We start from the raw sequence: 21,842 nt of genomic DNA, 5'->3' as shown, positions 1-21,842 counted from the left end.
AGTGAACACAGACAAATGAAGCTGGTAATTCATAAAGGTGTATCCTAAATCTCATGTATAGAGAAGAATCTGAATACACATCATCACTTCCATTTTTACCATACCCAGAATTTTTCATAAAGTGTGCAAAGGTATACGACTGCTTTAGATATGGAGGAAGTCATTCATCAGTAGGGCTTTTGCTTTTTTTTTTAATGCGTTAAAAAACCCCAATAACACAACAAAATCCTCAAGTTCTAGCAAATCACAACCACTGAAGAAAAAGAAACCAGAATGACACAAAATCACATAGCTGAATACAATTATCATCAATGGCTGATATTAATTAGAAAGATGTTAGGACCAAGGAGAATTAAATGCAATGTGATGCTTCCTGCCAGCAAGAGCGACTTTGTGTGCTTGAGAAGAAGTACGTGTTTGCACAGGCCAAGCATGACATGAACAGGGACTGACATGGAAACAATTCCCACGTACATTTTCTTACAATACATCATTTTAGGTTAGAGGGCATCTCATAGTTAACTATCAAGTTAACATAGGAAAATACCAAAGAGCATTTCTTTTTCCATAATTTTATGACATTCCTGTTCAATACTCTCAGCACCACAGCCAGAGTAAGAACTTTAGAACTCTCAGATGAAAGTTGTCTTGACAAGACAGTTGGACAGATGCATGCAGTGGAGCCAAGGATGCAAGTTTTGAATGACTGAGCAATGCCAAGCAACGTTTAGAAAAATACAGTATTAACAGGTCCCATACCTGGCCTCTCCAGTTTGAGATTCCATCTGGTTAACCCAAGACTTGTAAATATCCACAGGATCAGTTTTGATATTAAGTGACTTGTCATCGATGATTTCCTTCACAACTGGTGCAAGGATCTGCCTCAGGGCATTCTGACCACGGGCACCACGATTGAAACTTACCACCATTTTAATAACAGTAGGATTCCCAGTCACAATTTCATGTATCTGGTCTACTTTTGATCTGAAGAAGAAAGAATCCATATGAAATTTTAGGTATGCATAACTCTGTCACTGCCTACGCTTCCCTGGACTATTGTTCCAAGCATAACCTTGGGGGTGGGGTGGTGGGGGGAGACACACATGTTTTTTAGAAGTTGTTATTTGTTTCAGGCCATCTGCATGCTTAAAAAACATTCCCAAAAATGCTTGAGGGTAGTTCCTTAAAAAGTCATTGCATATTCTTCCTCACAGCAAGTTGGGCCACTCTGCATTGTAAAGTCATGTAACTCAAACTGACACTTTGAGTTACAGTCATGTAAGTCATGTAACACTGAGCTCCGAAGGCCTAACCAATCCAACAAAACATGTCTGAGGACAGCCAGAGTTTCTAACACTGACAGGAAATAGAAATGCTGAACAACAGAGATTTCAGACTCCTCATTAGTTTTTGGAAATCCAGACAGCTTAGATTTAGCTCTCTTCCTGGCTAAGCCTGAGTTTGCACTTTGTTGGACATATTTATAATCAGACACTGGAGAATTGAGATTAGACTAAATTTTAGAATGACTTTGCATCAGATCAGAAGTATCTGCCCTGTTGAGCAGTGAAATCTTGATTCAAGTGAAAAGCCTTCATCTTCTATCGACATACTTGATTCTTTTTTGATAGACTACATTAATTGATATGAAATGGGAAAAGGACAGTGAAGGGACAGATTAGCATTATCTGCATATAAGCACTAGACTTCACATGAAAATGTGCCTCATTTTCAGGAACTGCCAAAACTGATTCAACAGCAAGAATGTGCCGTATGCTACCACATACTTGATCTCTTCCTGCAGTGCTGTTTGGAAAAGTCGCAACAACAGGTATTCCTCTCTTTGATTGGATGCATAGTTATACAGCGTGAAGATGACAGAATCCATGAATTTTGTGGATTTGTTTTGAGGCATCTGAAAAATCAGCTTGGCCAAGTAGGTTGGGTTAGTCTACAACAACAAGAAAAATTACTTAGTGTACATGTCCCCGCTGGTGCTGCTAAAAAACTAAGGTGGCTCAAAACAGTTGCTAGCTGGACTTGATTTTAAAGGTCTTTTCCAACCTTACTGCTTCTATGACAACTACAGTGCACAAGCAAAGACTGGGCTAAGACATATCACCTTCTATGACAAAAGGTTACCGAGCAGTGTAAGAAGTTGCTTACCTGAAGTAGGTAGAACAAATGCTGATAGGCTTCCAACTTTTCTCTCTTTTCTTTGCTCAATGCTTTCAAACCTCCCCTTTGTTTGTTCAGCATCATCATGTCAGAGAGCTGTTCCTTGTTCTTCTTGGTAAGTTTTTTGCTATGAGAAACAACATCCTGGAAAGAAAGAAAAGGTACAGATTTCAAACAAGAAATGCTGGAAAACAGTTGCATCTGAGAGCTAGTTCTCTTGGATGTGGAAATGCAGGGTCAAGGAATGCCTGGGGCTATAAAAGTGAAGCATTGTTTGCTATGGCAGCAGTTTCTCCAACTGGAAGTATATGTTCTGCTTTGTTCCTGACTTTGTGAATTTGTCTGAAACCCTAGAAGGGTTAGTCACTCTTGGCAGCAATTACCATCAGAGCTGGTAGCATTCTGAAGACACTTGGAAATGTTTTCCTTTTTTAAACTGGGCTTACGGTTTACAAATATTGTTCCATATTCACCTAGCTCACTACCTCCACATACTCTGACAGCAATGGCACTTTTCACTGCAATCATCAGCCCAACCACTGCAGCTTCCTTCTAAGATAAATTTCACTACACCAATTGAGGTTTTGCACTCAGAGAAGCCTAGTGTAATGAATTCAGGACCACATGAAAAGTTGACCAGTACTTCAGCTTGAAGAAAAGACAATGCTGTATCAGCAAGAGCCCTTTTTTTTTGCTTTTTTGGAAATGAATCACACCAGCCAAGCTTAGATAGAGGGCACTTCCTTTAACCAACAAGCAACCAAGCCACACAAGCGTGTCTCCTGCCTCCAAAATTACAGAATCACCCCCTTGGCTGAAAGCTTGTAGCTTGTAAACAGTGTGACTTGTTTAACCCCAAAGGAGCAACAAAAAAGAGTCTCAAAGCCTGTCAATACAAAACCTGTTGCATTTGTTAGCTCAAGATAGTCTTGTTGCCTTTTTTACCTTCAGGACTTGTTTCTTCTCCTCCTACAGTTTTCTTTCTAGGGATACATACTAAATCAGTGGAATTAACTAAGAACATACTGGAAGTAAAAACTAAGTCAGGGGAAATGTTTTCCACTGGGTCTGAGCAACCAACATCTGAGGCCAGGAGCTCTCCATGCCAACTACCACTGGGCTCAATTCTATGTGTAGCTAGTCTCCCAACAACACATTTCTTACCTGCAATGTAATTTTGTTTTTCACTAGCAAACCAATTTTGATGTCCATGAGATTGAGGTCATTTTCCAGTTGCTGATTGGATCGGATCAAGGTTACAACTTCTTCACGGAGTTTCATTAGCTCAAGCTCCTCCTGAAAATCCTGGTCACTCTGATCAAGCAAGTGGACAAATTTCCGAACCACAGCCATAGGTGGATTTTCAGCATTAACTAAAAACAGGAAAGAAAATAGACAACACTAGGGGATGGCAAACAGAAGTAAATATATGCCTTATCTATGTTTAAACAGCACATCAAGGAGTACCCAGAGTCAAATTAGTACCATCTCGTCTAACCAGCTTCAGACATTTTGATTCTCCTGTTTTGAGAAAATTGTAAGAGAACTAAATCAAGAACAAAGTCAGTATTAGCATAGGGTAGTACACACTGTCAGAGCTAACTGCAAAGCTACAGTTCTATTTTTCAGCAGGGGAAAAAAAAAAAAGGCAGCTAGAATCATCTTTTCCTTCAGCCTCAAGAACTACCTACACCCTGCACTTCCCTATCAACTTCATCCTGACTGCTCCTCAAAACTGTCTTGATGTTATAGATCACACAGCCAATATCATATTGGTTGACAAGGAGCTTGACATGACCCAGCAATGTGCACTTGCAGCACAGAAAGCCAACTGCATCCTGGGCTGCCTCAAAAGCAGTGTGGTCAGGAGGTCAAGGCAGGTGATTCTCCTCCTCTACTCTACTCTACTCTAATGAAACCCCATCTGAAGAATTGTGTTCAGCTCTGGGGCCTCCAATATAGTAAGAAGGATGTGGAGCTGCAGGGCCAAGCCCAGAGGAGGGCTACAAAGATGATCATGGGCTAAAGCATCTCTCCTATGGAGACAGGCAGAGAGAGTTGGGGAATCTCTTCTATGAATCTATGATCCCTCACAAACAGAGATTTGAGCCACAGCAGTTTTATCCTCTTGGCAATACTTACTGAGGGTTTTGTAGTCTTCTCGGGCTTTGTTTGCTCGAATAAAGGCTTGAATTTTTACGACATCATTTATCTAGGATTTAAGAAACAAAAAAGCACTTGACATCATTCTGGAAAGAGTACCAATGTCAGGTACACAATATATTTAACAAGATAGCCTCTTACGTGGTTTCTGAAATACTGCAGACGATCTCTGTAACGTCTTCTGGCTTGATACATCCTGGTCATTGACTGAATCTATTGAAGGGTAACCAAAACACTCAGATCGAAAACTTATCTATGAAGTTCACTACCCCAAAGGCTTACCAAAACAGTAAGCAGAGAACCTGCACTACCTTTACTACTTGGTCCTTTTGTGCACGTAGGTAATCCAAACGGGTTTGATATGCCTTCCTTTGCTTGTAGCCACGCCATTGAGACTGAAAACAAAACAGGCACATTCACTTTACTTTTCTAATTGAACAGAAGTCATTACAAATCTGAGCTTCTTTGGGTTCCTCAGCTTCCAACTGCCCTTTTGGCTAAATGAAACATGAAGGAGACACGCTTGTCTTATCAAGAGATACTGTGTGAGGCATTAACTATTTTCCAAATGTAATCATGAGAGACTTGAAATTACACCATGAAGAGCCTGGGCCTTCTGAAACACAATTAGGGGTCAAGGATACAGTGAAACAGTCAAGTTGACAGAAACTGTTCTACATGAGGATCATGTGTTAGCTGCTGCTGCTGAGAACAATGGTGTAACAGTTTAAGCTTTCCCAGCAGATCCACTGCCATTCACACTTGGGAAGAGAAGTCAGGCAAGGGGTTGTACTACACTTAAAGGGAGATTGTGTTATTTTAATGAGCTGGGAGTGGGTGTGGAGGTTTTGTTAAATATACAGGCAGAGTATCTGCTACTTAGGCAGAAACAATTGGATATATACTGCTGAAATAATAAAATGGTAATAGGGTGCAAAGCAACTGTTGCATTTGCACATAATTCAGTTACAACATCACAGAAGAATTTTTTTGTGGCTGTCCTGTAAATGCACCTGATTTCATGCTGAATTATCCAACTATCCTCCAAATCCCTGGACAAATTTGAAGAGAAGCAAGAATACTGAAGACCATGTTGTTTCTCTTTAATTCATGATGAATCACAGCAGCAATGCATCTCATGGTACTGTCACCATCAACACATAGAACACACTTCGTATTTCCTTACTCCCAAAACATTGAAACACGTAAAAAAATAACTGTTAAAGCTTCCTCAAGTAACTTTTTCTCTCTCCAATTCTATATGATTACTGGATTGATTATATATGACACCTAAAAGCAAATAATATACCAAAACTCACTGGAGAAGGAAATGTTTTTAGATAAGTTACAATATGAGGCAAAGACAATTGTGTGCTGTAACTACTTGAATTGAACAAAAACTGTTAATAAGCTTGTGTACAGAAAACAACTGCAGAGTACAAGTTCCAAATAGAATTAAAGGGTATCACTACCTGAATGCAAGTGATTGCTGGGACTTGCTTCTTCAAAAAATTCATTCTTGAGTTGAATTCCTGGCGAACAAGATACCCTCGACAGCAAGCCTGAAGTTTCATAATCAGGTTCTCATTTGCAAGCCACAACTGTTCTCGGTTGTATGCTGCAGTGACTCCAGATATGGTGCTCTGATTTAATGTTATGATAGGAAGAGAAGCCAGAAAAAGGAAATGGAAATACAAGAAAAAGGATGTTACATCAGCTTTCCACACTGTGCTTACAAGAAACTCCAAAGTTGTCTCAAAAAACAGTGACATCACAGTCCTGTACTCTCTTAGTGACAGGATAAATTTTCATGAAATAGGACAAGGAGTAGTGACACACACAATCTGATGATGCCCAGCAAATCAAATGAGTTACTAAGCGTGTTAACATGACTATGGCATTGAAGCATTCTATCTTAGAGCTGCATTAAGGGTGGGAATGGTGAGAACGTCAACTTTTGAGAGAAGGAGCATGTGTTAATCTATTACTCTACCTGTATCTCTTCCCGTGACAGCTGAGTGTCATTTTGCACAAATTCTGCTGGTTCATCCCATCCTCCCTCTTTGGTCCGCAGGTTATGATAATAATGATAGCCTCCTCTCACCCAGTGTTTCACCCACTCACTGCCATTGCCCCCTAAGAGCAGAAACTGCAATTAGAAGTCTGAAACACTGACAAGTGTCTTACCTTTCACACATACAAATTTTACAACCAGGAAATTTCCTTTACAGATTATTCTTTCTCCAAACAAGGAAAGGAATGTTTCTGAGTCCCTAATGACCTCATATGAGAGCTACCTAAACACAACACATTGTACAAGTGGAGAACATTATACTACTCATATTCTTTTTTTTAAAAAAAACCCCTTATTTCACAAAGCATCCACAGCTGCTATCTACAACACAGGATTTTTTTCCAGGGGCTTTTTTACCTCTAGTTCCAATTCCATGTACAATAATCTTGTGTCTATTTCACTAATAGTTAGCTACTTAAGGTGTACCTGCTGCCCTTTTCTTAACTTCAGACAATTCTTGCTGGTACGTCTCAGCACATTCTGGAGTGACTCCGTACAGCCCAACATCAGGTGAACGCAAGGCACTCAGGGTCTGGCTAACGTCACCACGATCTACTGCTTCATTAATGGCTAGAATTCCTAAGGAGACTTGGATAAAACCAGAAAGCAAGTTAGCGCAGGGGCTCAGTAGCTCACAGCAAGCACAGAATGGAAGAACAGAGCAAGGCAACATGAACACACCCTCATAGATGGGTTGTATGTAAGATACGCAAATTTTAAGTGTACATAAACATGAAACATAAATAAAAAACGAACTAGACAACTTGCAGTATAGAGGTCGCTTCAGTACAGAGTATCCAACCATGTGTGGAACTGCACCTGACAGCACGTAATGGTGCGCCCAAAGTCCCAGTATGGTGCTGATTTACTGCCAGAACTTTTCAACACACACAGTTACAGCTCCCCTCTGATGTCTGTTTCAGTTAACACAGTTTCTTCTGGCAGAGCCAGTCACAACTCAAAAGAGGCCTTTTTAACAACCAGAGCAGTAATTACTTAATTGTTTCTGCAGACAGAAACAACATTGTTATAAAGACTGGGATGCAACAATGTTTGGACCAGTCCACCTGCCAACTGTGTTAAGGAGCAAAGGTGAGTATCACTGACGTGTAGTACTCTTTGTATTCGAAAAACATGTGAGTGTTTGTCTGGTAATACCTAAGAGAACCAAGACAAGACAACAGTACCTCACACAAATAAAAGGTAATGCTCACCAGAAAACATCATTTCAATAGTGCATGTGAACACTCTCACTTCTAACCAATCACCCACAGACACACACAATTAGTCGCAAATGACAAACAAATTGAAAAAGATTGGTCCAACAAGGTAACGTAGTCTAATGGTCACATGCAAAACTGGAAAAAAATGCATATCCCCCCACAACAGAAGAAATTTAGTATTTGAAGAATCTGACATTCACTCCTCAAAAAACCACACCTGTACCAGAAGCCTGTAGGCTCTTCTGGTTTCCTTTGCCACATGTATATGACATTTCTAGTCCCCACCTTTTCCTTAAATAACTGGTATTTGGCTGGTAGTGGGGATTAATTGCAATACTGTGCGATAATACGTACATCTCTGGGACTCCTCGGTGTCCTTGTTAGCCTTATGAATCCCATCCTGAATTTCATCTAGCCAAAGTACAGCTGTTTCATCCTGTGTATCCTGAAGAGAATACAACAAGACAAACATACAATATCAGGAGAAAAGTATCACTATTTTTGCCGAGTAAGATAACCTATATTCAGAAACAGCCAATAGAGTAGTTTTCCATAACAGAGGGAAAAAGAAGTATTTCAGTCTTCCTAACTAACTCCAGCATAAGGACATCATGTGGATTTGTGACTGGCAGAGACTACTATGGCATTACCAAACTCAACACTTTCCCCGGACAAAAGAAATTCTCAGGAAACAGAACAAACAAGAAATTCTATCAGTAAGAATCACTCTAATAAGATGAGCAAACACAAGGCCAGGGACTTAGTACCAGCTAGTCCTAAAGCCATACTAGCTAAGATACATGATTTTCCAGGAAGTTAGTCCTTCAACAGAAGGACTACAGAGAGCTGCTGATGCACATATGTGTGCAGAAACTAATAAACCTTTGGGCAACTAACGTCACATCAGGCTGTTCATTTCCCTGCCCACAAAACTTCACAAACCTGTACAAACGAACAAAGCAAAAAGCATCGTATGTGTTGTGGATGGGTGTACACACACAGCAGTCAAAGCCATGTTTTAAATCTTTATTTTAACAGATGGCCTGTCAAGGAGCAGTGATCACACAGTATCCTGCATTTTGGCTGGGAAATCTAGCCAAATGAGCTAATGTTACATGCAGAAATTTGAGAGGAGGAAAGGGACAAGTGTTTTGCAAGTCCCAAAATATACATAGAGAACAATGACCCAGCAGTTGCCAAGCATAAGCTTCTCTCCACCCACTGGTCCTTCCTGTAGGTAACTACCAAAAGAAATGCTAAGATGCAACTACCATCCCTCTGACAACTTTTCTCATACAAACAGAACACAGGAAACCTTTAGTTCTGGAAGGGAATAATAATCACAGTGCACAAAAGAACCACTATTTACAACATTCAAGGGCTTTAAGGCCAGACTTAAAATGAACATTTCCTTATGTGCTTTCCACATTTTAACCACTGTTTTGGCAGATCTGAAACTAACTGGCTAAATGATACTTTATTCAAGAGCTTAACATGACCTTCACAGGCAGATTTCATCTGAAAGCCAGACAGTCCCACAAGAGTACCAGCAACAGCAAAATTCCTGTCCAGGATGTGGGGGAGAATCATCACTGTAACTCCACTGTACTATCTATCCACAGAAGTCAAAACCATGTTGTGCTTCTCTACAGTTTTACTGCTGCAAGGCTTTCTGCAAGATACACACATTGTAACATACTATGGAGTCTACTGCTTTTTTCTTTCTCACCTCATCACATCAGAAACATGCATGATACAGCACTCCCCAATCAAGTGAGCAACTGAACAACATCTTCAGGTGAACATTAATCCTTCTTAGCCCCAAGGTACAGAAATCACTAGTTCATAACAGTTGATTTCAGATTGTGCTTATTTTCCCCACATTGTTACTGTATAATATGATCTTTCTATTTCTGGAATTATTCCCATGCTGCTGGGAGAAGCCCTTAATTTATCTTATGTCTAAATAAGGTAATTTCATACCAACCCAGAAGCTACCAGCACAGTCTGGCACACGTTTTAAGTACAGGATAAAAAGATTTCATTGTTTCATTCTGACTCAGCGAGAGGAAATGCTTCAGTACAAAATGGATCCTGAGGAACATTAACCCTGTCAAGACCCTTGGGAAAGGTGCTTAATGATTTTCATCAGAATTGCATATAGTTTTCTATTGTCATCACACTGGTTTACCTTTAGTCAAAAACAAAATGTTAAACACAATCTAGACCTTAGCCTCTGTACAAAATTGTGCATTGCTACTTGAGCAATGAGCTCCACAGCAGAAAAAAGAAAACAAAACACTCTCAAGTCACTGAAAGCAGACATCTGCTACTTCTCTGTAAATAGATATGGGAAAAAAAATCAGTGTCCCCTCCCTACTACCCAAAAATCACTTGCATACACACACGTGCACTCGTCATCCTTTCTTATACCTTGATGAAAGGTGTAAGATGAAACTTGCTCTTCCTCTCTTCATCTTCACCTTTCAATTAGTGAAAACTGCAACTAAGTACAAGCAGGTAGAAGTCCTTGGCTAATGACAACTTTAGCTCAAAAAAGTCATAAGCTATGGAAGTGTCATCAGGTGACCAACAGCATATATATTTAGCTGGTAGCATGTATGTTGTTTCACACCTTTTTTCTAATTTATCACTTTACAGATTTTTCCACTTCCAGAAACTTTCTTTTTTGCCATATATATAACTATAGCTAAGAGTACATTTAACACAGAACATTCGAATAAAGTACTTAAGCTTGCAGAAAACTTGCAAGCAGAAGTTCAGTACTCCTGGAATGAACATGGTCTCCTCACAAAAACAGATAATGAATATTATTTTTTCACAAAAAAGATACATACCTCACTTGGGACCCAAGTTTAGCTACAGCAAGCCACCATGTGCACTTAATATCCTTATACCCATCTCCACAGTTCACAGATTCACACTGCTAGCTGAGATCTCTTTCTGATTGGTTAAGATCGGTTGAAGGCATGCAGAATGCCCACCTCTTCATTGCCAATTTTGATTCCGGACTTTCAAGACCAGTAACATTACAGTAACACTAATGCAAAGGTCTTTCAAGAGGTGCATTTAACTGCACTCACCTGCGCTTTCTCTCTCTTGGCTCGAAGTAGTGTATCTTGGTAATGCTGTGCTACCTTTGGGGCTACACCCTCCAATTTTGCTGCAGGAGTCTGTAAGGCTTGAAGAGTCTTCTTGGTGTCCCCTTCATCCAGAGCTTCATTAATAAGACCAATTGCCAAAATCCCTAGGGAGAAATGCAAAGGGGGAGGAGAAAGACAAAGTTCCATTCTTGGTTAACAATAATCACAAGCATTGCTTCAGAAGAAAAGTGCAGTTAGTCCTTCCTAAATCAAGTAACAGCTCAGAACAGCAGTTAACATTAACAGCAGAAAACATTATTTACTAGCAAAGAAACCAAAGCTATTTCTCCCCTCAAAAGTAGTCGTAATTCTTGAGCGCTGCAATAAAAAAAAAAAGTTTCAAAAGAAAAAAAAAGCACCTCAGGGAGACCACATGCAGGGACAAAACTGAATCCTCAGACACCCAGCTCAGAGCTTCTAGAAAGCCCAAATGGCCAGAGTTCACAATATTCCAAGGTTATGGCTTCTCTAGAAAAAAATCTTCACATGAAACTAAGGCCCTGCATGGAATACCATTTAAAAATACAGTAACCTTGTATTTTAGAAAACTCTTTTATTAAGGACATATGTAGTATCAGCTGTATTATCAGAGAAGTGCATGCTATTCAAGTACAGTAAAATTTACTGTTCAGCAAAATAAAGACCTTACAGTTAGCTAAATGCAAACAGAATCTACATCTATAGCAACTGATCCTGAAAATCATGAAATAACTCAGGTTGAGATGAATCCCAGAGTTCATCCGATTCAATTCTCTACTTAAAGAGGGATCCAGCCATGGTTTGGTTCAGTGCAGAACAAAGAACTCTTTTAGATAAAAGAAAGGAGATCAGTGAGGGAATCTCCAACTTTGGTTGTATTCAAAGATTGTGACTCTTCAGCACAAGACTCACAAAACAGAAGTTCATTAAAAAAGTAGAACATCTTGGGGAAGAGATTACATTTGGATAGAGTAGAGATCAGGGAAAAATATATGCTGAGGACATTGCAAGAACTGCATCACTAAAACAATGGCATGGTTTCTATCAAAAAAAAGATACGATAACTTAAGAAAGAACACAGAAAAAAAAATACACACATACACACACACATATTTATATACAACCACAAAGCTTGAGGACCTTCTCAGACTAATTTAAGTTATTCATAGAGAGAAGATAAATGCATCTTTCTATAAGGGCATATACAAAGCAGACCAAAGAATTAGGAAATTCCCCAGGAGAACAATTTACTTCATTATAGGACTTTCTGCAGCTTTTCTTATAGGACAAGGAGTGTTAAAAGAAACAGGATGTTGGGACTACACAGACTTTTAGAATTCCACTGTAACCTCTTACACAGAAAAGATACTATAAAACTAGCACCGGTGTGTGCACCCCCAGTGCAGGTGCCCCGTTTGTGTGGTTGGAACAAATCTACTTATGTAGGACCCAAATAGGAAACATAGTGTCTATTTGGAGATGCAGAAAACAAGTTAACCAAGATAGCAAGCTTTTAATTTAAAAGTTAACCCTCTCTAGAGTATAAGCTTTGCAAGGCAAAACACAACACAACAAGTAGCGGCAGAAGACACCAGCTTGTCTCTGTGTACAACATAAACTTCATCATCACCTCCACACTTGTGACAAATCTCTCCCACTTTATGATGCAAAGCTCCAAGCCTTGCTGAGATACTAAATATTATAAAATTATAAATATTACAAATATAGTTTCAAAGTTAGTGTCAAACCCAGGAGGTTTTCAGTATTGGTAATAAACAAAAATTAAGAACCCTTAATGAAAACAAGAAAAAAAAAAACCCAAAATTAAACCATACGCAACAGAACATCACAAGGGTCTACTGAAGAATAAGTTTGTTTAACTGTAGTATTTTCAAAGACTCCTCTATCTCCACTCTGGATTTTACGTCAACTAATACTGTCTTAGCGCAAGAAGAATTACTCTAGTTTTCTTTTCTGATGAAGTTTTCATAATTACACTCAGACCCAGTCTTTGATCACTGCTAAAAGACCATTATTAACAGAAATAATACTGAGAAATAGAAAGTAAAAAACTTGCAGGACTAGAAGCATAGAAATTATATTAACACTCATTCACCATTTTCAGCTTTCAACAGTAATTTTTTTCCTTCATGAGTATATAATTTTCAGTACTCACACTTGAGCATAGAGTGGTTTGGGTTGGAAGGGACATTAAAGATCACCTAGCTCCAAGGCCCCTTGCCACGGGCAAGGCACACCTTCCACTAGGCCAAGAAGACTATAGACCAAGGCTGCTCCAAGTCCTGTTGAACCTTGCACTGTATATGTGTGTATATGCTACACCTCTTCCTTTCTCTTCAATATAGGACTACTGACCAAATGCCTGTAAGTGAGTGTAATGCATTAGTGGTGATTCCTCGAGCACACCTTTTATATGAATGCAAAGAAACCGGCTTCCATGCTCCAGGTCAATAAGCTGTCTAGGGAAACACTGAGCAGCGCGATTGCAGGGTGTAAGACACATAGTACAGTTGAAGGATTAACTTCAGAAGCATGGTCACTGTGAGAGCTCAAATATCAGTGTCCCTGCACCCAGGGAGCAGGAGTATCACCAGTGATCTGTGTTAGACACCTGCAACTTCAGAGAGTTTTTGCACATCTTCTGATTACAGAGCTAAATTACTGGCAACTAAACCAGGGAATGAAATACTGGGAAGGTAAAAAGACCAATGCAGATTAAAAAAAAAAAAAAAATAAAAAAGAATAAAAGGAAGAAGAGGAAAACCTGAACAGGGAAAAAGTAGCCATCAAATAAAAGGATAAGACTTCAAGAAAAATCTCTTCTACTGAATGCAGCAAATTAGGAAGAAGGATGGAGCACACCAAGACAAGGCTACAACTAATTGAGAGATTTTGGTAATACTAGCTTAAAATTAGGGGATTGAAGCAAAATGAGAAGATTCTAGACTAATCCTAGACACTAACACCATGTTGCAGTGTGTTGTCATTTCCTGTCTCACCTATCCCATCCCCCTCAGGTATGCCAACCTTTCCCCCTCCCCCTTTGCCCTCCTGCCTGGCAGCTGTCCATTAATTTTCACCTTCCAGCAAGGCGTCGAGTGATTGGCAGATGCCCCCCCAGGTCTGGGCTCATTGGTTTGTCCCAGCGTCCACATCCCCTGAGCCTTCCCCTGCTCACACCTGGTTGGCCCTCACCTGTCCGTACCCTCCCCCTGTCCCCGGGGCTTAAAAAGAACACAAGGCCATGCGGCCGGGTCGTCTGTCTGTCTGAGAGCTGCTACCACATTCAGAAGTCTACCATGCTACAATAAAACTCTGGATCTAAGCTCCACGGCAGAACCCGCTTCTTTTCTCTTCACTGTCGTCTGAACCTTTTCCACCAAAGGTAAACTGAGGTCCAATTTTGCCTGGACTTTTTTCTGAGCGCCCAGCTGCAGCACCCAGCTGGCCAAAGGCATCTCTGGGGTGAAAAACGCCACAGCTGCCGCCTTTGGTCCAGCAGCAGGGCCAGATGAAGCCAGGCAGGACACACCAATCCAAAAAGGGTAGAAATTTACACTGGAAGTATTAATAAACAGCTTTGAAATACTGACATCAATACCACAAACACAACAGACTGCCTGATCTCTCCATCAACAAAAAGTCCTGCAATTAAGACTTTCGTATAACAGAACACCAAGTCTTCTTCACAACTAAGATCTTCCTAGATATCTAATGCATAACACAACTACAAGTCAATCAATAATTTTTGGATTGACATCTAATTTTAGCACTCCTTATAAGCTACGATCAGTCTACCATGAATTAAACAGAAAAACCTACTTTCATGTTCTTCATGCACAACTTGATTCACATGATCAACACATGATTGGATATCATTCCATGTGATAAATTCATTTCCTTCTGCACTTCTTTCAGCTTTCAGCTTCACCAAATCATCAATGTATCTGTCAGAAAACAAAACCCAAATCCAGTAAACATGACATTGCAACAAGCTGCTCAGGGAGCACACAACCCAGCACTGAGAACTGCACACTAAGTGGGAGAGGTAACATGAGAGTTGAAATTGAAAATGGGGAGAAAGAGAAATGCTTGTGTGTGTGAAGGATATCAGCACAAATGTGAAGTAGGTTCAAACAGACAAAATTGCCAAACAGAAAAAAGCACTGAAACGCTGAGTAAGAGTCCAGGGCAAAGAAAATGGGTGAGCTGGCATAAGTACTACTGACAACCTAATGGCATTACAGCATGATTTTAATGTGAAATCCACGAGAAAGCACTGAAAGACCACACAGGAATCAGACCAATAAGAAACAGTAATCGCAAGAACAAGATGCAAGAGATAGCAGAGATTAAATCCATACTGTAACAAATGATGTAGAAATCATGTAAAATTTAAGAGAAGGAACAGAAAATTCATGAAGCCACAGAGCAGATGCACCATCAAGGACAGCTACAATTCCTTGAATTACTCACCTCTGCGAGTTCTCATCCTCAATGTTTGTAAGGCCTGTGACAGGACTGCTCAGTTGTTTCCACACTGTGTTCATATCCCCTGAATCCAAAGCCCTGTTAATCAGGGCCACAGAAGACAGCATCTCTACAGCAACAGACAGTTCTGGATGGGTGAGGTGACCCTGCATACAAAGAGAACAATAAATTAATTCTATTCACTCTATACAAACTATTGCTGCACACAGAGAACAATGGAGTAGCTGTCAGAACAGACATGTAACAAGGCAAATTGACATCCTCTAAGACAAAGTAGAAAGGTGAGTATCATAAACAAAGCTAGATCACTAAGTAAGAGACTGAGGTAAAGTCTTACAAGGCCGATCAGATCAAGATCAAAGGATTAAACCACATCAGAACAGACTGAACACCAAAGCAGTTCTGGGAAGACTCAGGACAGGTTTGTTCCAGAGAACGCATTTAGGAAAACAGACAAGGTAGACCCAGTGACCCATGCCAACTTTCAGAAATAACAGAGAAGATGATACTTACTTCAGGGCTCTGTTGCTGTAAGGTGGCCAGCTCCCTTTGGTAAAGATCTGCAGCAAATGTATAAACCTCTGGTAACTGGGCCTCTGGATTCATCATTTCTGCCACAGTCTTCTCAGCATCACCCATTCGAATTGCTGAATTAATTTTGGCTACTGCTGCTAGTTCTAGTAATTCAAAGAGCATAAAAAATGAGGAAGGCAAACAGCTGGGACTCCCATAATACTTACTAGCACTTTCATTTTACTCAAATACTTAACTAGAGAAAGAATAATACCCAAACGGCAGGGAAAGAGCCAAACTCTCAGATCCATACACCCCCTACACTAGTTAGCTAGTCTTCCATTACTGAAGATCATTAAAACACACAATGTTCATATTTAATACTAGTTCACCTTTTTGTCTGGTTATCAAGGTACTGTTTTACCATTTCAGGATTCTGATAGTAAGAAGCCTCATTGCAAATTTTTGGATGGGTGAATCATACCGATTTTCTCTTCCTTTCTACCTCTATCCTGCTCAAGGCAGTAACACAGGCACTCCATAGTTGGGTACATGCTGGCTAACTTAAAACACCACAAGAAGGTAAACAAATGTGGACTTCCATGCCTAACAAATAAGGTACTTCAAAGGTAGCTGCCTACTTAATTCAGCATTCGCTATTTTCCTCTTGTATTCTAAATCCTCTCTCCTCCAATCTCTGTTACTCTCCTTTCTACCTATCCCAAAGCAAATTGCTCCCAGACAGTAAGAGAGCCCTGTGTGGTCTCAGAAGCATCTATCAAAAAACATTCAGCAAATTATCGGCATTTTATTTGCTACCTGATGTTTGGAAACAGTAATGGTTCTAAAGATCAGTGTGTATGATCAGCAGATAAACCTATCTTTCACATCTCTTTCAGCAATCCAGATTTTCTTCACAGATTCACAGCATAAAAATTCATAAAAGTATTCTATAAAAAGAGGTTATTTCAGATGGATGCAAAAATTCAATGTTTCTTAATTCAAATTAATGTTTTAATGCTGTTATCTCCAGCCACGTTGTAAGAGCCGGATAAAAGACACTGCAAATAATTAGGGCAACCAACTCTCTTTCATGTTCTTAGCAGCTGTAAAATACTTAAAGAACATCCACAATGACCATTCATAATAGACCCAAATACTGTGCTGCCTCATTTTCTTGATCACATCCACAGTGACTTTGCTACAATAATTTGTGCTGATCCTTACTTTGCTGGTACTGTTGCGCTGCCCTGTTAGCAGCATCCACTCCCAACTGCAACTCTTCCTTCTGCAGAGGACCTGTAAGGCCAGCCTAAAGAAAAAACAGAAACTGTAAGGGTGAAACAATGTCAAGTTAATTTCAATTACCTCAATAAAAATACTCCACTTGAACTTAAACCAGAAAGAATATACATAAGGAAATAAGAAATTACTCACCAGATTCTCAGTTCAGGTGCTGAAAGATTGTATGTGTACAACCTGATCTTTTTTATATCACAACTGCAGTCCCATGGACATAGCAATAAAAGGCAAGATTGCTTCCAAAGTGATAACATACTTAAGACAAAAGGCACAACTTTGAGGGAAAAGGCTCCCTGTACATGAGCTGCGTGCTGGAGTGAGACTAGCAATTGTGCAGTTTGGCATGAAACAATCCATTAAGTAATGTTACGTTTTACCTCTGAGCAACTATAGAGTTAGCAGAACATCAAAATGGAGAACATGCAGCTTTGGCTTATACATACACACTTCTTGGACTATTATGATACTACACAAATACAAATAGAAAAGAAGTAGGAGGACTTTAATAACTTGGGTAGCATCACAGAATCATTGAAGCTGAAAAAGACCCTTAGGAGCATTGAGTCCAACCGTACACCTAATACTGCCAAATCCACCACTAAACCATGTCCCTAAGCACCATGCCTTCAAGCGGTCTATAATAGTATTCTCCATAGTGAAAGTAGTTCAGGCTTATCTGCTGGGTGTTTATAAAACACACATATTCACATTATTTGTGCACTGACAATAGCAAAATGAGGGATGACACACCTTAATTTTAATAGTTCTATACACACACAAGTTGGCAGTTTAAGGTTTGGTCTATTATATGTACACCTACATATAAAAATTATACTGGCCTTTCACATGAGAGATAAAGCCTAAATAATAGGCTTACTCAATGCTTCCATCTCTTAACACTGACTTTTTCTAGACAACACTAAACCATAATGCAGGTATATACCAAGTGATTAGTACACAGCTGTATGGTGAAAGGCAGGGAAAAACCTCACAAATCAGGGTAATCTATACTTTTCCATACCTCCTGTTTCTGTTGTCTATCACACAAGAACTGCTTGAAATACCAGTCACAATTTTCTTGTAGCAATCCTCGAAGTCCCAGTGCTGGTGTTGCCAAAGCCTCATACAGTGCTAGTGCATCTCCTCGTTCCAAAGCCAGGTCAATCTTTGATATGGCTGCATGTGCTAGCAACAGTAAAACAGAGTCTTGAGAAAGTGCCATGGTTTACACAACCTACCACTCAGAAAGAAATACTCTTAGACCTCATAGACAGCAAGTTATGTATGTAATCCAAAAGGAACACTTCCAGAATCAATTATGAAGTCAATTATGAATTATTAGCCTGAAAAACAGGCTATTAAATGGCATGCACTATTCAGGATGAAGAATTGAAGGGCTCAGCAACATCGACAGTCCATTTCCAAAAGGAAGGGTAACAGAACTCGTAGTGAATTAAGCTTACAACTATGTACTAATAATGACTAAAAAAAAAAAACAAAACGAGACCAAAACCAGCTAACAACAACAAAACCACACAACTGAAGAAAACCAAAACACCCCACCACTAAAACAACCCACAATAACAAGGGAACTGTCTTGAAATTTTGTCAGCATTACAGAAAAAGAGGAGCACAGGTATCATTTTGAAGTATTCTTTTAATTAACACTATTAGTATAACATTACACTTACTGTTCACTTTATTGATGTTTCCCTGAATCTCAGCTTGAGTCAGAAGTTCTTCATACACATCTCTCTCTCTATCTGAACTTTCTGAGGCAATCTGAAGATGAAATGAAAACTAATCAGGGTTTCTACAGCTTCCTTCTCCCTTACAGACCTTCTAACTGAAAAGGTCAGGAAGGGTAAATGTTGACCCATATAGAGCTGTGATAGGCCATACATACACTACCTTTACACATGCAAAAAGAAGCCCTAGACATAAATACATTTGGAGTAACTATAGTCAAACTCTGATACAGACAGCTTAGAACCATCTTATTTCAATCTAATGGCTCTACTGAACACACAGTAGAGCTCCAGAACACAGAAAGCAGTACACAGAGTTAGGTATGTATTATACAGTGTTCTAAAGCAACATGGACCACCTTCAGCATCAGTCAGTTTTGCTCATCATTTCATTGTTAGAAAAACGTATCTGTGAAAACAGAAGGATGCATTCCCAACATAAAAACGCTGACAGGAATTCTGTATCTATGCAGCCCATATTTCAGACAGCCAAACAGACTAATGCAGTTAACTCTCGCCTGTTTTCTGCAAGAAGATAGGTTACTGGGGAACATAACAGAATGCCAGGAGGAATAAATCCACCCAAGACCACACATACATGACCTTAACACACATTCAGCAAATTCCCCACAGTTTACACTGCAATACAACATAGCAACACATGCAAATGGTTTGAAAGAAGAACTGAGCTACCCTATTTTTAGCATTGTCCATCTTGTCTTGCTTTGCTCTGTAGAGTGTGGCTTGGTAAGTGGATTCCAGGTGATCATCCAGATTTATTAGCATAGCATTAGGGTTCTTCATTGCTGTAAGAGTGTCAGCTGGAACCTGACGGTCAATTGCTTCATTAATGGCAATGACAGCAGCATGCACTGAAAAACAAGCCACAGCCTGCCAGTTAGTCCCAAATAAAACAGCACTGTTAAAAATCAAGAAATACAGAATCCCTTATTTGAAAAGAGCAGAAAAATCATCTGAAAATTAACTGGAAAGCAAAAGAATTATCAAAGTATATCTCATTTCATCATGGCTTTGTGTTTTGAAAAAAATAGCAGCCTAATTTCTAATTACAATATTTTAAGTAGTCAAATCATCATGCTCCAGAAAAAAGAAAAATACACAAGGGAAAGAATAAAAACATCTTCCCAGTTTTGGAAAAGGCCTATCAGAAAGACTGTACTAGCCTTAAAACCTGCAGCATTAAAACCAGCACTTAAATGATCTGCTGATTTGAATAAGCAAACAAGATGCCATTTTTCCTTACATGCAGCTTCATCCACAGAAAGCTCATTTGCAAGAATTCCTCCAATCTTGCTGAAGGCAGGCATCTGAATGCCATACTTCTCCAGTTCAAGCCTCATATTACTGATTTCCTCCTCTGAAACATATGTTAAATTAGTGTTACATGGCATTATCATTAACAATCCATTAGCACTGTAGTACTAACTGCTGCTAAAAAAAAAATAGGACAGCTACAACAGATGACAATTATTATTTAAATAATACTTTGAATGTAACTCAGTAAGTGAAACAAAATAAATGAAAATGCTAAGACATTTTGCACACTCTCCTAAAATCTACATTTCTCCCAGAAACTCATACGGGAGTATTCTGTAGTTTTTCTTATTAGAAAACAATGCAAGAACTCTCATGAGGAGCTGGAAACCGACTCCATTCTGAGGTACCTCAACTGTGGTTGCCAACAGGTCAGGAAAACACACAGGCAGTAGTTTAAGATATTCTTTTTCCCCACAAACAGGCTACACTGAGAGAAGCGAATGCAGTGCGTCAACACATGCGGTTGCTAAATATCACACAACTCTAAAAGACAGTTAAGAGTTTAGCATTTTATAAGTATAATCAACAACCAATTTGCAGGGAAATAAAGTTTATACACCTTTTAAACCAGATGCGTGCCCTCAGGCAAGAGCCTCGCTAATGCAAAACAGAGAATTTGACACTTTTACAAAATTAAGGAAGTGAAACTTTGAGGAGGTGTGTGGGCACAATAACTTTGTGCTGCCATCTCCTGCAACAGATCAGCTGTCAAACACTTCTTCAGCTGATGGCACCTCTAAACTGTCACAGGAGGTCAGAACCATGTACTAAGTTCCAAACTGAAAACTCTCCCAAGGAGATGGATGCAAGGCTTAAGCATCTTACAACAGTGACAAAAGAATTAAGACGTTATTTGTGAAATAAATGTTTACAGTACAATAAATGAAGCAATGACTGTCTAACTGCCTGTCTCGGAAGCTGGCAAATGAAGTTCTTTTTCTTAAATTACTAAAACTCCTCATAGCCATTAATTTATAATTTTATTTACATTAAGGATATCACAGCAACAATCCTTTAAAATTGACTTAAACAAGCATTCAATAACTGATCTAGAAGGGTATGAGATGAAGGTAGCATACATAAGTGCTGGGGTTTTTTTACCTGTGAAGTCAACCTTGCCATACAAATCCTGAATCTGAGGGGCAAGACCCAGTTTAAAAAGGTACAGGCTAGAAAATAAAAGAAGCAAATAATTAGAACTAGGCATTTTTCCTTGTGGTTCTGGCAATGATACAGTTTTAGGAGATACAGATTCAAGGAGAGGTAAGCCAATATAATAGCTCATAATCACCAAGAGAGTGAGCTGACTCTTCCCTTCCCCCCTTAGTGGAATGTAACTGGCCCACCACTATGAAGTCTTCACAGAATAACAGAATGGTTGAGGCTAGAAGGGCACTCTCAAGTTTGTCTTGTTCAAGCTCCCTTTTCAAACCGGGTCACATAGAATCAAGTTCCCCAGGATCATGTCAGATGGCTTTTGAGGATCAAAACAGTGGAGACCTCACATTTCAGAGCAACCTGTGCCACTCTTTGGTCAATCTCACAGATAAACGAAGCAGAATCTCACAGATAAATTTCCTGATGTTAAGAGGGACTCTCCTGTGGTTCAGACTATGCCATTTGCCTCTTATCACATCATGGGACATCA

The 21,842-nt window shown here is 39.5% G+C and overlaps 1 protein-coding gene across 1 annotated transcript in view; it reads right to left on the bottom strand.

The window, feature by feature from the left end:
• The window catches only part of IQGAP1 (IQ motif containing GTPase activating protein 1), a 54,072-nt gene that overhangs the window by 15,022 nt on the left and 17,208 nt on the right, over positions 1 to 21,842 (bottom strand). Inside the window, exons 6-26 of the mRNA XM_036389357.2 lie at positions 21,296 to 21,363; positions 20,121 to 20,234; positions 19,550 to 19,728; positions 18,800 to 18,890; positions 18,130 to 18,293; positions 17,034 to 17,118; positions 15,807 to 15,970; positions 15,279 to 15,439; positions 14,625 to 14,749; positions 10,743 to 10,906; positions 7,993 to 8,083; positions 6,842 to 7,003; positions 6,335 to 6,477; positions 5,814 to 5,984; positions 4,653 to 4,736; positions 4,483 to 4,554; positions 4,321 to 4,390; positions 3,343 to 3,551; positions 2,167 to 2,322; positions 1,788 to 1,951; positions 760 to 984 (exon numbers count right to left, since the gene is read on the bottom strand). Coding sequence (XP_036245250.1) covers positions 760 to 984; positions 1,788 to 1,951; positions 2,167 to 2,322; positions 3,343 to 3,551; positions 4,321 to 4,390; positions 4,483 to 4,554; positions 4,653 to 4,736; positions 5,814 to 5,984; positions 6,335 to 6,477; positions 6,842 to 7,003; positions 7,993 to 8,083; positions 10,743 to 10,906; positions 14,625 to 14,749; positions 15,279 to 15,439; positions 15,807 to 15,970; positions 17,034 to 17,118; positions 18,130 to 18,293; positions 18,800 to 18,890; positions 19,550 to 19,728; positions 20,121 to 20,234; positions 21,296 to 21,363 — 2,862 coding nt within the window. The remainder of the gene's footprint in view (positions 1 to 759; positions 985 to 1,787; positions 1,952 to 2,166; positions 2,323 to 3,342; positions 3,552 to 4,320; positions 4,391 to 4,482; positions 4,555 to 4,652; positions 4,737 to 5,813; positions 5,985 to 6,334; positions 6,478 to 6,841; positions 7,004 to 7,992; positions 8,084 to 10,742; positions 10,907 to 14,624; positions 14,750 to 15,278; positions 15,440 to 15,806; positions 15,971 to 17,033; positions 17,119 to 18,129; positions 18,294 to 18,799; positions 18,891 to 19,549; positions 19,729 to 20,120; positions 20,235 to 21,295; positions 21,364 to 21,842) is intronic.

The sequence above is a fragment of the Molothrus ater genome, chromosome 13 (genome assembly GCF_012460135.2).
Source record: "Molothrus ater isolate BHLD 08-10-18 breed brown headed cowbird chromosome 13, BPBGC_Mater_1.1, whole genome shotgun sequence".
NCBI classification, from domain to species: domain Eukaryota; kingdom Metazoa; phylum Chordata; class Aves; order Passeriformes; family Icteridae; genus Molothrus; species Molothrus ater.
This window is presented reverse-complemented; position numbering and strand designations above follow the sequence as displayed.